The sequence below is a fragment of the Macaca fascicularis genome, chromosome 12 (genome assembly GCF_037993035.2).
Source record: "Macaca fascicularis isolate 582-1 chromosome 12, T2T-MFA8v1.1".
NCBI classification, from domain to species: domain Eukaryota; kingdom Metazoa; phylum Chordata; class Mammalia; order Primates; family Cercopithecidae; genus Macaca; species Macaca fascicularis.
In genome coordinates, this window is record NC_088386.1 from 62,030,073 (window position 1) to 62,046,623 (window position 16,551).

At 35.4% G+C, this 16,551-nt stretch overlaps 1 protein-coding gene across 3 annotated transcripts in view; it reads right to left on the reverse strand.

The window, feature by feature from the left end:
• Window positions 1–16,551, reverse strand: part of SCN7A (sodium voltage-gated channel alpha subunit 7) — a 102,510-nt gene that overhangs the window by 48,426 nt on the left and 37,533 nt on the right. For all 3 annotated transcript variants that reach the window (XR_012421180.1, XM_005573369.5, XM_015432321.4), the window contains exons 7-10: window positions 15,921–16,127; window positions 15,264–15,333; window positions 12,231–12,372; window positions 7,037–7,243 (exon numbers count right to left, since the gene is read on the reverse strand). Coding sequence is in view for 2 of the 3 variants with exons in the window: in XM_005573369.5 (XP_005573426.3) it covers window positions 7,037–7,243; window positions 12,231–12,372; window positions 15,264–15,333; window positions 15,921–16,127 (626 nt within the window). In the remaining variant the exon portion in view is untranslated. The remainder of the gene's footprint in view (window positions 1–7,036; window positions 7,244–12,230; window positions 12,373–15,263; window positions 15,334–15,920; window positions 16,128–16,551) is intronic.

The window sequence follows — 16,551 nt, forward strand, 5'->3', positions numbered from 1 at the left end:
GTAGACTAAATAAAGAAAATGTAGTAGCCTGGAATACTATACCACTCTAAAAGAAGAACAAAATCATGTCCTTTGCAGCTTGATGAACATGGATGCAGCTGGAGGCCATTATCCTAAGCCAGTTAAGGCAGGAACAGAAAACCAAATACCATATGTTCTCACTTGTAAGTGACAGCTAAACTTTGTGTGCACATGGACATTAAGATGGGAACAATAGACATTAGGTACTGGGGACTACGAGAGGGGGAAGGCTCGCGGGTGGGCAAGAGTTGAAGGACTACCTACCAGGCACTATGCTCACTACCTGGGTGATGGGATCACTCCTACACCAAACCTCGGTGACATGAAATTTGCCCATGTAACATGTGCACATGTACCCCCGAATCTAAAATAAAAGTTGAGAAAAAAAGAGAAACTTTTAAAAAAGTAATCTAAAAGTTCAAGATGTGGATAGGTGTGGTGGCTTATGCCTGTAATCCCAGCACTTTGGGAGGCCAAGGCGGGCAGATCACGAGGTCAGGAGATTGAGGCCATTCTGGCCAACATGGTGAAACCCTGTCTCTACCAAAAATACAAAAATTAGCTGGGCGTGATAGGGCATGCCTATAGTCCCAGCTACTTGGGAGGTTGAGGCAGGAGAGTCGCTTGAACCTGGGAGGTGGAGGTTGCAGTGAGACCAGATCGCACCACTGTACTCCAGCCTGGCGACAGAGTGAGACTCCTTCTCAAAAAAGTTCAGGATGTAAGGGTTAGATTTTTGTTGTTGTTGTTTAAACTGTGCTTATTCTAGAAACTATTTTTAGCTGAACTATAAGTTTACATAAAATGTAAGTTATAATTTATGCAATTTCAAATTTTCATGACATTAAAAACCAATAGAAGTAATTTTTTGTTATTAAGATCTGGCAGGGATTTCTTATATGTGTATCTCCTAAAGACGATATTGTGAGACATAGTGAATAATATCCTTGATTATATCCTTAATGGAGAGGAATTAATTACTCTTCATAGAGCTGTTTCAGATAGGGACAATGTTTGTTGGAATCGCATTAAGAAGCAATTCAGTAAAGATAATTGACCAGGGTGGGGAATGGGGAATAAAGTACGTGGTAATAATACTGTTGCTGATATAGTTAGTGCTCAATTATCTACTACTTTGGCTTCAACTATGAATAGATTTCAGAATATGAAATGAATAAACCACATGTCTGCTTAGTAAAATATTTACCTTGATTGAGCTTCTTACAAATATTGACTAAATGCCCACACATGGGCCAAATACTAAGGACATAGCTATTTTACAATGAAAATTGAGAGGACTGTTACTCAACACCCTTCCTTTATGGGATATTTAAGAGCTAATAAGGGCATATGCCTGAACTTTTGACAATCCAATATTAAAATTAAACTGTAAAAGGTGACTAGGATTCTTTTTCTCAAAACTAGTTTAAGTATTTTTTGGAGCGGAAGTAGTAATAAGGAAGAACTTGGTCACATGTCTTGCATTTACCTGAATATCTGACAAGTTTGTCATGAACTCAGGGTTACTCTTTCCTGCAGCCATGCTGGCCTTTTTAATTCTCTGACTCACCCTGCCCACTCCATCTATTTAGCCTGGACACATTCTTCACATTTCAGCTCAAGTGTCAGTTTCTCATAGAAACCTTCTCTGACTCAGAGAATCCTTTATAAAAGGCCTTCAAAGGACCATGTCTCTCTGTTTTATTCCACTTGCCCCAGTTTCCTTTAATTTATTAAAGCAGAGAATAATAGAGTGAACCACCAAGTAACCAATATCCAGCCTCAACAATTACTAATGTTCTATTCTTCCTTTTTCATTTATTCTTCACTCTACTTATTTTCTGAAATATTTATTTTAAATGAAATTTCAGAGATAATACACTTTTCAGATAAAATATTAAAAATATAAATAACAACACCATTATCACAATTAGCAAAATTAGTAATTCCTTAATATTAACCAGTACTCATATTATACCCAATTCATTACTCAAAAACATCACTACAGTTGATTTGTTCTAATCAAAATACAAACAAGGTCCAAATATTTTATATACTTGGCAGTTTTATCAATTATCTTGTAATTTAATTTATTTTTTCCAACATGATTTATTTTGTAAAGATTCTGGGTTGCTTATACTTTAGACTTTTTCACACTCTGTATTAGGTAGATTGTATCATTTCAGTGTAATTTAATGTACTCCTCTCTCTCTTATAGTCTCTGGGGGGAAAAAAAGCAATTGGATCAAGACGCTTATTAGACTTAACTCAAATTTTGCAAAGAATATATTGTATCTGGTATTTTGTGTTTTCTATTCCATAACAGCAGGAAACACATAATTTATTGTCCTTGAGATACAATTTAGTGTTTATGATAATTTGATAGTCTATCTATCCATTAGACCATTAGCTTCATGAAGATAGACACTCTATTTGTGTTTATTAAAACTTTTTATATCCAGTGCTTTGTACAATTGTCAATCATGGTTTAGTTAGATGAATTATGACTATCATTTTAAATGTGGCAAATATTTTTTTAAAATATTTGTATTTCTACAATTTTATATACATGATTATCTTTCTGAGATTTTGCCAGTAGTTGACAATTCATAAGAAAGTTTCACCTGCAAGGAGTGCTACTGTTTCAGCACTGAGCCTCCGGAATGAGGAAGTGAAGTGGTAAATGATGGATTCTATTCCTCAGTGTTGTGAAATCAAATATCAGTGAGTATAGATCAATCTCTGTGGCTGGAACTCCTCAGTGAGGATTAAACTCAAGAATTCATGATGGTACTTATCATATGTCTGGTGCATATTTGACCCTCAATAAACATTTTATGTGACTGCTACCGTCACTTTTATTATTCTTTTAATTATACCTAAATAGAATCAAAGACAAGAATTTTATGTTGCTGGGTGTTTCTCTATTGGAACAGCCATGCCTTCTTGTGTTTGCCTTCTTGTGTTCTCTATCATTAGTGACTGATTATTTATGAACTTTATTACCATGAATTAAATTTTATAGTGTAATAATATAAACATTTTAATATCTTGTATAATATTATGGCTAGTTCTACATTTCCCACTTTGGAGACTGAACCTCAATTTTCTAATGTGAAATATTGAGATAATTCTAATACCTCAAAGGGTTGTCACAGTAGAAAGGCAACAATGTATGTACAAATTTAGCATTGAGTCTGAAACATAGTAAATAAGCAATAAATGTTGCATGATATTAATGTTATTATATTGTTATGAGATAATTCACTCCTATGTGAATTTATTCAAATGTGAGTTTATTCAATCCGATTTTTTGAATTTTGAAACTCACATTTGAATAAATTGTTTGAATTTATTCAAATGTGAGTTTATTCAATCCGATAATTCACTCCTATGTGAATTTATTCAAATGTGAGTTTATTCAATCCGATTTTTTCCACAAAAATCGTGTTCTTAATATAGATTGCTGAGCACAATAGTTTGTGTAAAAGCTCTCTTCAACATGATGCATCATATTAACATTTCATAATAATTTTATTAATATTCTTCATAATGTTTTTCAGTTGCTCAGTATAGTGTAAGCAATGCTTAGTGCTTTACATGCATTTATTTCATTTGGACCTCACTACAACCCATAAGACAGGTACTTTATATACATTTTGCAGATAAAAAAAGCTGAAGTTAAGAAAAGCTAACAAACTTGGCAAACATCATTCATCTATAAGTAGCTAAATTGGGCTCAAATCCACATTTATCTGACTGCAGAGCTGTGCTTTTGGCCAATATGACCAATAGCTTTCCTATAATGTGAGAATATGAAGCACCTGAGCAATATCCTGGCAATTCCAGCATTGGAATTGACATCTCACTGGTTTGCAAGCAGATCAGTGACCTGTAGAGCCCTCAATTTGTTCCATTTTACATTATTTTTTCCAGTTTTTGTCTTTATAAATAAAACGGGAAAATTCTTGCACAAATAGTGTATACTTTTACTTCCCAGAAAATTCTGCTTGATAAAATGTTCTCGGAATCTTCCAGGAAAAGAAATGGGTTATGATTAAAAATTTTAATAAAAATCAGAAAATGTGATCCAGAGTAGAAAAGTGAGTGGAAATATTGTAAAACTGGGAAATATCCAAGTTCTTCATAAGCAGAGTTAATAAAACATTTCATCTAGGATCAGAGAAGCATTGTTACATTCTTGGATACAATTGAGTGCAGCCATAAGCCCTTAAGATTGTGAAATACCTCTTCAGAACAAATTACACGTTCAACATATCATTCAAACCCTAATCGCTCAATCTGAAGGACCCCGGACTCATTTCTTAGAAACAGAAAGCTTTTGAAATTTGTTTTTCTGTGGCTTACTCATATATAATGGGAATACTCAATAGCCATTTTTATACATGTTTTCTTCACACAGTCCACAATTGCTTCTTGTTCAATGGTATGCATGTTATGGACACAAGCAGCTATCGAGCCATTCAGTATGATCTTACATCATGTTGTTCAGATCCCACTTTTTGGTACAGTAGCTTTCTAAAGTTTCTTGACTGGTGATGACTTAATAAAAGGGTTATATACAGGGGAGTTAACATTTCCCTCTTTGACTTAGTAGGGATGTTTGGTATTAATGTACCTTACTACATATTCCACTTCGTGGCAGAGTGTATCTCGGCCCTTTACCTTTCCCCCTTGTCTTTTTATGCCTTTATGAGAGGGTTCTGGGTATGGCTCCTCTCTATTTTTTTGTTCTCTGGCTCAATGTAGACCTTTTTCCCATTTACCAAAAAGGTAGTTCAAGGAAGAGACGTGAGATTGCCAGGTCCTGCAGAATATTAGAAAGCTACTTCTGGTTGCATTCTTCCATCTGGTCCCTTCTTTAAGCACACTCATGCACAGTTTAGATTTTTAAAGACAATTTTACAAAACTTCCTTAATGCTACTTCTGTCAATACTTTGAAATTAATACACCAAAGTTTTTGCTATGAGGCTAAATAATCTGGAAAAAAAAATTAAAGCACAACACTAAGCTAGTTGAAAATTACAGTAAAACATTGTTAGGTTTTATTCATCTGGATTTAATTATTTCAGGAATAAAATAATTCCCTGTACTATGATACATAGTGCATTACCTCTGGGAAGAACTAGAAAGCCAAAAAATTAATTTTATTTCTGTCTACAACTTCAGTAATGTAATTTTATCCATCCTTTTAGTACTTTCTAATTTCTAAATTATGGAAGATTCTGTCACTTTTGCATTAACACCAGACATTTTTCAAAGTTGTAGCAAAAGCAAGCTCTCTTATTGAAATATTTTTTGATCTTCTGATTACACACAGATATAAACATCTATTAGAAGGCAATGTACTCCAAGACCTTAAAAAGACACCTCTAGCACTGTGATTTTTAAGACGCATAAAAAAAAAGAAACCATGTCATTTGCAGCAACACGGATGCAGCTAGAGGCCATTATCCTAAGTGAATTAACACATGAACAGAAAACTAAATACTGCATGTTCTCACTTACTAAATGGGGGCTCAGCACTGGGCACACATGGACCTAATAATGGGAACAACAGACCCTGGGGACTATTAGAGGGAGAAGGGACTATTAGATGGGGAAGAGAAGAGGGAGGGCAAGGAAGGCCTGAAAAACTGCTTGTTGGGTACCAAACACTACCTGGGTGACAGAATCATTCGTACCCTAAGTCTCACTGTCACGCAATATACCCACATAACAAACCTCCACATGTAGCCCCTGAATCTAAAAGTTGAAATTTTGAGATATGTTCCATAAATACCTAGTTTATTGAGTGTTTTTAGCATGAAGGGGTGTTGAATTTTATCGAAGGCCTTTTCTGCATCTATTGAGATAATCATGTGGTTTTTGTCATTGGTTCTATTTATGTGATGGATTACATTTATTGATTTACTTATTTTGAACCAGCCTTGCATCCCAGAAATGAAGCCGACTTGATTGTGGTGGATAAGCTTTTTAATGTGCTGCTGGATTTGGTTTGCCAGTATTGTTAGACTGGATAAAGAAAATGTGGCACATATACACCATGAAATACTATGCAACCATAAAAAAGAATGAGTTCATGTCCTTTGCAGGGACATGGATGAAGCTGGAAACCATCATTCTCAACAAACTAACACAGGAACAGAAGACCAAGCACCGCATGTTCTCACTCATAAGTGGAAGTTGAACAATGAGAGCACACGGGCACAGGGAGGTGAAAAATCACACATCAGGAACTGTCGGGGAGTGGGGGCAAGGGGAGCGATAGCATTAGGAGAAATATCTAACACAGATGACAGGTTGATGGGTGCAGTAAACCACCATGGCACATGTATACCTATGTAACAAACCTGCATGTTCTAGACATATATCCCAGAACTTAAAGTATAATAATAATAAAAAGATGCTCTAATAAAGCAATTATTTAAAATTCCAAAAACTGTTGAAATTATAAAAAATTTAAAAATTTAAAACTGCATAGAAAAATAAAGAACACTACCATCACTAAGAAAAAGAACTAAAACCCAAACAAAAAAATATCATAGTATGAACCCAGGAGGCAGAGCTTGCAGTGAGCCGAGATCGTACCACTGCACTCCAGCCTGGGCAACAGAGTGAGACTCTGTCTCAAAATAAATAAATAAATAAATAAATAAATAACAATTGTTTAAAAATCATAAGTGTGGTAGATTATTTGCCATAATAGCCACAGATTTCCTTCTTTTTATTTATACCCTTAGGAAATCCCTTTCCACCTTAACTCTAACCTTGGCCATGTTACTTGCTTTACCCACTGGACAATAACAAAGGTGACACAAGCAGAGCCTTAAAGCACTTGGCATTGGTGCTTGCTCCCCTGCTGTTTTTTGCAATCTGTGACCACGAGACCAGCGATGAACTGTCTCAACTGAGCCTAAGCCATAGAATCATGAGCAAATAAATGGTTGTTGTGTCAAGATAAAAATAATATATATATATATATATATATACCTCATCTGGTTCATTTCCTTCCTGAAGTTCTTTCCCAGTCTGTTGAAATTTTGGTTCAATCTTCTTAGATGTTTGACCAACTCTCTGCTTTTCTTCTTCATAGGCCATGGCAAGTATGCCTAAGAACAAACTTGCCATATAAAAGGAAAACCAAAAACTTACCATGACAAAAAATATCATGTAGACTTTCCCAGAGGCATAAAGTATCTAAGGAAAGGTAGAAAGTAAGGCAAAAGAGTAAAATGTTATTTATCTTCCGTGATTCTCCTATTTTAAAGTAAAAGGCAAAATTTTGTTAGGAAAATAATGTAGCCATAAATGGAATGTAATCATAAGACTGTTTAAGCACTGGCTCCACCTGAAGAAATAAATGAAAACCTTTTGAACTTGAGACATGCATGTGAAATATAAAATATATGCTGTAAAACCAAGGGAAAATTAGTAATTTAATTAACTTAGGGTAAGTATTTGATTTTTAGTCTTCATTGATAGAGAAAATACATTTGAAATAATTGTCATCTCTCGATATAGAAACTGGACAGCCTCAACATGGAAAGTTATTTTCTTTGCAGAAGAATCTTTAAATATATGAAGTTTAATGAAGTCAGAGAATGTTTGGAGATTGTTTTTTCTGATTATTACTTTATGGAAAAATCACAGCAAACTAAAAAATTAGTCTTTACAAGGAATGGAGAGCAGAATTATTTCTTTACCTGTCAGAGTATCTGCTTTGGTGAACAACCTTTAGACAAGCTACATGGGGAAGTCAAATTACCCATTTACATGAAGGCAGTGCAGTGGGTGACATTTATAGATAGCAAATTACAACATTTTAGATTGCCAAACACAGCACTGACTAGCTTTTTATTTCATAATAACTGCCTAAGACAGATCAGAAAATTAAAAGATTTTAAAAATTATAAGTAGAGCATTACAAATATAAAATATTATCCATTGATTTGACCTCATTGATCAAAAGTACATAAACAAAATTTAAGAAAACAAATGAGAAATTAAATTAACAGAAAAGTATTATCTACAGAAAATATTGTGTGGATGTAAAGAATGTTTACAGATTAATAGAAAGTTCAAACATTCAATGAGAAATAATTTCTTGACCTAGAGTATATTTGTCTTTAAAAGTATTTTTAATAAGACCTATCATCACAGTGAGTAAACTATTTAGGACTGGTTAAATACTTTCTCACTGAAGTACCTGTTATTTACCGTAGCACATTCAGCAGTCAGGAACAGGTATTATAAAATACACTGCAAACCCCATCTCTACTAAAAATACAAAAAAAATTAGTTGGATGTGATGGTATTTGCCTGTAGTCCCAGTTACTCAGGAGGCTGAGGTGGGAGGATTGCCTGAGCCCAGGGTGGTTCAGGCTGCTGTGAGCCATTATCACACCACTGAACTCCAGCCTGGGTGACAGAGTGACACCATCTCTCAAAAAAAAAAGTACCCTTCAGGCCATGCACATCAGTAAATAGAGTTGGTTCCAAGTATTCATGGGTTCCATTTCTGTGGATTCAACCAACCATGGGTCCAAACTATACATATTAAAATTTTATCTATATTGAACATATAGACTTTTTATCTTGTCATTATAAACAATACAGTGTAACAACTATACAGTCTCATACCATGTAAAAACATTTAGGTCAATGACCAGCAGCATATACAACAGTCATCTCAAAAGATTCTAATGGAGCTGTTCTATATAGGTATATCAATTTTTTTGTTTTTTTATACTATGTTTTTACTGTATCTTTTATATGCCTACCTATACAAATACTTAGCATAGTGTTCCAATTGCCTACAGTATTCAGTATAGTTACATGGTGTGCAAGTTTGTCGCCTAGGATCAATAGGCTACATACGCTATATAGCCTAGGAGTATAGTAGGCTACATCAACCAAGTTTGTGAAAGTACACTCTATGATGTTCACACAATGATGAAATCACCTAATGACACATTTTTCAGAATGTATCCCTGTCATTAAGTAACACATGACTGTATTTACATAGCGTTTACATTGTACTAGGTATTATGAGTAATCTCATTTAACTTATACAGGAGATAATTTATACAGGAAGTATGTAGGTTATATGCAAATTCTATGCCATTTTACATTAAGGAACTTGAGAATTCATGGATTTTAGTATCCACCAGAGGTCCTGTAACTGATCCCCCATAGATACTGAAGGACAACTATACTTTATGTTTATTATCTTATTCAATATTGCTTTCAATATACAGAAGACAAATGAAAATTAGATAGGAAAAAAGCTACCAAGATCTCACAGTCTATGAGGGAATGCCTGAATTCAGAACTTTTGCTCTCTCCACTATATAATTCTAGTGGAGCATAAAAGCACATCCTCTTGTTAGCATAAAACAGTATACAATTTCTAGTTTTATTACATTTAATTTGAAATAGAGGCTAACTGTGACCTCTATTTCAATGCTTTTTATGAATATAAAATGAAACATTATACACGAAGATCTTAGCACATCCCGAGTTCCCAATAAATATTAGCTATACTGTAAGTATAACTTTGTTCCCTGAGGGTTGATACTGTTTTGTCCCTTTCTGTACCCACAGCATACCAGAATACTTGGATAAAATAAATATATTTTGAATTAATAGAAAACAATAATCTCCAAAACATACACTATACTCTTTGGGAAGAATTGCTAAATTTCCCTATTCATAATTAGTTCAGTTTAAGGCAATGTTCAACGTACAAATCTAGACAAAATCAAAACAAACTCTATCTACATTAGTCAGTAAAAACTTGGAGTACACTATTCACAATAGCAAAGACTTAGAACCAACCCAATGTCCATCAATGTTAAACTGGATAAAGAAAATGTGGCACAGATACATCATGGAATACTATGCAGCCATAAAAAAGAATGAGTTCATGTCCTTTGCAGGCACATGGATGAAGCTGGAAACCATCATTCTCAGCAAACTAACACAGGAACAGAAAACCAAACACCACATATTCTCACTCGTTAGTGGGAGTTGAACAATGAGAACATATGGACACAGGGAGAGAAACATCACACACCGGGGCGCCTGTTTGGAGAGTGGGGGGAAGGGGAGGTATAGCATTAGGAGAAATACCTAATATAGATGACGGGTTGATGGGGTGCAGCAAATCACTATGGCACATGTTTATCTATGTAACAAATCTGCACATTCTGCACATATATTCCAGAACTTAAAGTATAAAAAACAAACAAAAACTTGGAGTACAACAATGAAGATCCTGAAGGCCCTAACAGCAGGACACTTCCAGACTGTTTCCCTATTTCTTTGGTAGAGGGAAAGAACTATCTTAAAACAATTGCTAATGAGAAAATTAATTCATACATTTTGGGGGTAATAAGTGAAGGGCAAAACCTGTATTATCATAGCATATACTGTGATATAGCCCATACAAATTCACTTATATTTTTGTTAAAGTTCCATTAAGCATTCTATGTATAGATGCTGAGAAAGCAACAAAAATTAAAATAAGACAAAAATTCTTATTATTTTTTTTTCTCAGATAGATAAAAAGTTAGCAGGTAGTTTCTCAGGCAGTTCGTGTCTAAGTGGGAAAATAGCTGGACAAGCAACTAAAACATCACAATCTGAGGAAAGTATGGTGGCCCGTGGCATTCCATGTAGGATGTGCCTTACTCCTACACTGGGCTTGGGGAAAAGCTCAAAGAAGAAATCATGGTTTCACAGCATAAATATGAAGCATGAAACTGAAGGCAGATAGGAGGAAACTTAAATTTAGGGAGAGGGTATAACATACATGGAAATATGACATTACGAGAAAAGCTCATTTAGGAAGCAGCAAACCTTTTAAATAATTATACAGAGAGCATATATTAGAGTATGTTAAGAAATAAATCAGGAGATGTAGGCAGATGAGACCTTGAAGGGCACTATATGTCATGCATATAGAGTTGGAACTTTGGCCTATGGGAATTTGAAAAACACTGACGGATATTTAGAAGAAGAATAACATGATAAAATTATTTTAGAAATAAGAACCTCCTAGTGTTTTGGAGAAAACACTGAATCTTATCAAAGAGACTCGAAATACCAATGGAGGTACCAGTCTAACAAAATTAGAAAAATATAGTTTGTATAAAAATGTCACTTGTAATATTTTCTTTATTTTTACCAAAAATACAATTATGCTGCATGTATGTTTGGTCTACTTGATTTCCATTTAACAATATATTATGAAACTCTGTGCCCCAAATATATTACTTTAGCCTATCATCATTGATGACCCATTTATACACATATATTGCCCAAAATTTATCAAGTCAACCAAAATAAGCATGGATTGGATGTGTATGAATGTTTGTTTAAAAATAAAGAATGTTCTCCTTCAACTATAAATAACTTCAGAAGTTAGAGTAATGCTGCTTTGAAAATAACACTATTTTCTACTATGATAGAACTTCTCTTCAAAGAAAAACTGCATCCCCATTTTAATGAGCATCATACCTGAGAAACTATGACACATACATAATTAGTTATGAACACAGATTCTCAGAATTTTAATTTCAATTCTCATTACAGTAAGCCTTCTGTTATGGTAACTGGAACATGATTGAATATTGAACTGGATAAGAGGAAATAGAAGAACAAAAAGAAATAGGACACTGTATATATTCAATAAATAATTGCTTAAAACATGGTAATGTCATAAATTCAAAATGTTTTAACTAAAGAATTAATACCTAGAAATGTACTTTATTTAGTGATTATCAAATGCATAATATCACAGGCTTTGAAATAAGACTATGATCTGAGATCTGGGAGGTTCAACTGCTGTAAATTTTGGGAGGCTACTCGACCTCTCCAAATCTTAGTGTCTTCATATAAAAAGCACACACACAAACAAACACATACAGTCTCTCTCTTCTCTCTTCTCTCTCTCTCTCTCTCTGACCTTGTAGAATTGTTTCAAAGATTAAGTAAGATATAATACACATGGCATTGTGGCCAGCTTATAATTTGACATTCAGTAATTCTAGTTCTCTTTTCTTTTGTCTTCCAATTCTTCTGCACGTAAAAATTTTAAAAACTATATTACATTTGACCATTATCTTAGAAGCGAGGGCATGGTGCCATTCCTAACTACAGTACAGATTCTTTCTGTTCTTACCTGGTGATAAAGTACTTCAGGGTAATCCTGAGCCATTAACCGAAAGAGGGCAAATAAGGCCCAGCCAAAACTGTCAAAATTTGTGAAGCCTTGATCAGGATTTATGCCAGCTTTTACACACACATATCCTTCAGGACACTGACTAAAGAAGACAAAGAAAAAAACCTGCTTACTGTTAGGTGACATTATGGCCAAATCATAACTACAGAACATCTGTCCTGAGTAATAAAGAACTCACTTTTCCACAAGGAGAATAATGTCTTCTCCCAAACAATTGCCTGCTAAAAAGTCACACATGAGTTAGATTTTAAGTTGATACAGTGAACGGTGTTAATTAAGCAAAAATAAAAAGGGGCCTCAAAAGTGGTTTTTGCCAAACCATTTTTTTCTATTTCTTTATTTTTTCATTGACAAAGAGAAACTGTACATATTTGTGAAGTACAACATGCTGTTTTGAAATATGTATATATTGTGCAGTGGCAAAATGGAGCTGATTAACACATGCATGCCTCACATACTTTTTTTGTGGTGAGAATACTGAAATCTATTATCTTACCATTTTTCAAGAATAAAATGCATTGTATTAACTATATCTTTACTACTCCAATATCAAAAGGGAAATATCTGAACATCAGAGTGAACTGATGGAAAATAGTACTGATAAAAATACGACTGCAATGGTTGAGGGTATAATTTTCAAATGACTTCATGTAAAGCCTTTAGAACCCACTATTTAAGGGTGAGAAAACACTTATTGCATCGATAATTTATAAGCAGTATTTGCACATGGGGAGGCAGATCCAATTAAATATTTATTTTATTTCCTTTCAGGGAGTCCTCATATTTCTATCCATTTAGGAGCTTCGGTGTTGTGTTCCATGATTACAGTGGTAGCCCAGTAAATCATGCTTCCTCTCTCCACGCCCTTGTGTAGTTTTCTCTCATACTATTTTGGGTTTAGTCATGTTACTTGTTTTAGTTTTAATGGAACAAAGAGAGGTTTAAAAATCATTCGTGCACTGGGACTTGCTAAATTGCTGACCCATAGTATCTGAGCAAATGAAGTTCTGTTGTCTTGTTGTTTTGGGATAATTTACCATGCAGCCAAGTATGACTGCTGCAGTTGAAACACTGCATGACTTTCTTTTCTTGCCTTGAAATATACCATTGTATCCTGAATATCCATGACCACGTACGTATATCCAAAATGTATTTCAGGTCATATTTGAGTTTGCAATGTACATAAAAGGAATTAGCTGAAATGGGATGGGACAGATACATAGAGATGGGCTCACCATTTGGATATGAGAATAGAATGGGAGCCCAGCAGGAGCGGGGCAAAAAAATATGTGCTGAGGCCGGGCACAGGGTGCATTGGCTCACATCTGTAATCTCAGCACTTTGGGAGGCCAAGGTGGGTGAATCGCTTGAGTCCAGGAGGTCAAGACTAGCCTGGGCAACACAGCGAAAACCCACCTCTACTACAAACACAAAAATTAGCCAGTCGTGGTGGCACATGCCTGTAATCCCAGCCACTTGTGAGGCAGAGGCATGAGAATCACTTGAACCCAGGAGGCAGAGGTTACAATGAGCAGAGATTGAGCCACAGCACTGCAGCCTGGGCAACAGAACAAGACTCGGTCTCAAACAAACAAACTATATATATGTATGCGTGTGATTGTGTGTATGTGTGTGTCTGTGTGTTGAGCAAGTGAGAAAATGTCAAAATCCCCTGAATTTAACTAAACCATATAACTCATGCTCTCCTCCCCCATGAGCCTTTTGTTAATCTGGGCACCAGAGTATAAGAAAGAGCTGAGTTTACAGATGGCTGCCAAGTCATCCCAGCTGAGCAAAGCAACAGGAGGGAATTATGTGAGTCACACACTGCTGCGAAGTGCCCTGTTTCCCCTTTATGAATTGTAATTTTCATCTGAAATTATAGGACAATGAGACATGACAGTTTTGTCATCTCACTTAAGAATTATTTTGAAATGCTGATTTTAAGAACGAGGTTTTTATTAATGTAAATTATAGCCATAAAAACATATAAGAGATTAAATAAGTGAAATATCGGCATATCTTTTCAATTTTTTTTTTAATGGATGTGAGGCTTTCAGTACTGCCCACGTTGGCCTCGAACATGCAGCCTCGCCTCTTTGTGCGCCAGGACAACCGGCGCGAGCTATCGCGGCTTCCATCAGCATATCTTTCATATTTCTTTTCTCCCAAAACTTCTTTCCAATGATAGATTTATATTGTCTCTCTTGGTCATTCTCACTAGCTCTGGAGCACTCTTGAAAACAGAAGATAAGAGCAGCACACCAACATGGCACATGTATACATATGTAAAAAGCCTGCATGTTGTGCATATGTACCCTAGAACTTAAAGCATAGTAAAAAATAAAAAATAAAAGATTCTTGTGTAAGTCCCAGCTCTGCCATTTACTAGCTTCTTGACCTTGAAGAAATCATTGAATTAGTCTGACTATTGCTTTTTTTATAAAATTGGATGAATAGTATTCCACATTGCATACTTCTGTTATGGTCTGAATGTTTGTGTCCCCTCCACATTCATATTGAAATTCTAACTCCCAAGGTGATTAGGAGATGGGGCCTTTGATAGGTGATTAGGTCATGAGGGTGAAGTCCTCTTGAATGTGATCGATATACCAAGAGAAAAGGCCTGAGAGAAACCTCTGGCCTCTTCTGCCATGTGAGGACACAGCAAAAAGGCACCATGTATGGGCCAGAGGACATGCCTTCACCAGACACCAAATTGGCCCAGCACCTTGATGTGGACTTCTTAGTTTCCCTAACTGTGAGTAATAAATTTCTCTTGTTTTTAAACTAACCAGTCTATAATATTTCATTAACGCAGCCTGAGTAGACTAAGACAACTTCTCAGTATGGTTTTGATGATGAAATGAGATAATACAATCAAATGGGAAGCAACAGTAAAAACAACAGTCCTTCATTAAGTACTATCAACAGGTGATAATGATTTAATAGAATAAAACTAATACCACTTACCCAGCATCTGTCCTGTTGCCACAAAGGAGAGCATATCTTTCTCCTTCCAAATAATAAAAGTTTTCTGTTTCTGAAAAATAGGCAAGAAATGATATTCTATGTGTAATTATGAGTTAGCGCCACATTGGAAATCAGTTTGGATCTCTGCAGAAGCTAAAATCACTTTCTGCAATTGTGAAGAAAGGTGTAAATATCCTTGCCTTTTTAACCTAACATCCGATACACAAGCCAGTGCCTTTGGGAATCTAGCAAAATGTTGAGTGTTCAACATTTCTGGGAAGACTGCTTTGCCTTTAACAAAAGTTTCAATTTTTTTTATTTTTTTATTTTTTTTTTGAGACGGAGTCTTGCTCTGTCACCCAGGCTGGAGTGCAGTGGCCGGATCTCAGCTCACTGCAAGCTCCGCCTCCCGGGTTCACGCCATTCTCCTGCCTCAGCCTCCCGAGTAGCTGGGACTACAGGCGCCCGCCACCTCGCCCGGCTAGTTTTTTGTATTTTTTTAGTAGAGACGGGGTTTCACTGTGTCAGCCAGGATGGTCTCGATCTCCTGACCTCGTGATCCACCCGTTTCGGCCTCCCAAAGTGCTGGGATTACAGGCTTGAGCCACCGCGCCCGGCCGTTTCAATTTTTTATATACATGGCAAGGTGATTCTTACCTCGAATATAGTATGGGTTTCCAGTTTTGTTGTGCAGGGTTTCATTTTCATTCTCTTGGGGCCATCGAAAACATTTGTGTTTCAGGTTGCCCATGAAGAGCCCCATCCCAATTAGAGAAAATATGCTCAGAAAAAACAGAGTGAGGATAATGACACCAATAAGCTTCTTCAAGCAGTGGGTCAGGACCCCTGCAAGGGACTTCAGACCTGGAAAGAGAAACATTTGCTTTTGAAATAATGTAATATCTTGGAAAAGCACTATTGGCAAACTTCTCCCATAGCAACTGCATATTCCATTGAAATCAATAGTTTTATCTTATAATGTAATTCTAATTATTTGGGTCTCATACATAAAGTGAATAATAAATCAAAAGTTGAGGTTTATGTATTACTGCTAATTTTTAACACCTAACAAAATAATTCAGACACACTATTTAAAATTAATTATTTGCTTGTTTCTCTTTACAAAGAAAAACAATCCCCCTCTCTTGGTTACTGCTTGTCATACCAACCTCCAGTGTTTGTAAGCATAAATAAAGGTATAAGGTTATAAATCAAAATTCAAATGTTCTTGAAAAACTAAACAGCTTGAAACAGTAGTATTCTATATTATTCTTTAATTGACTTCATA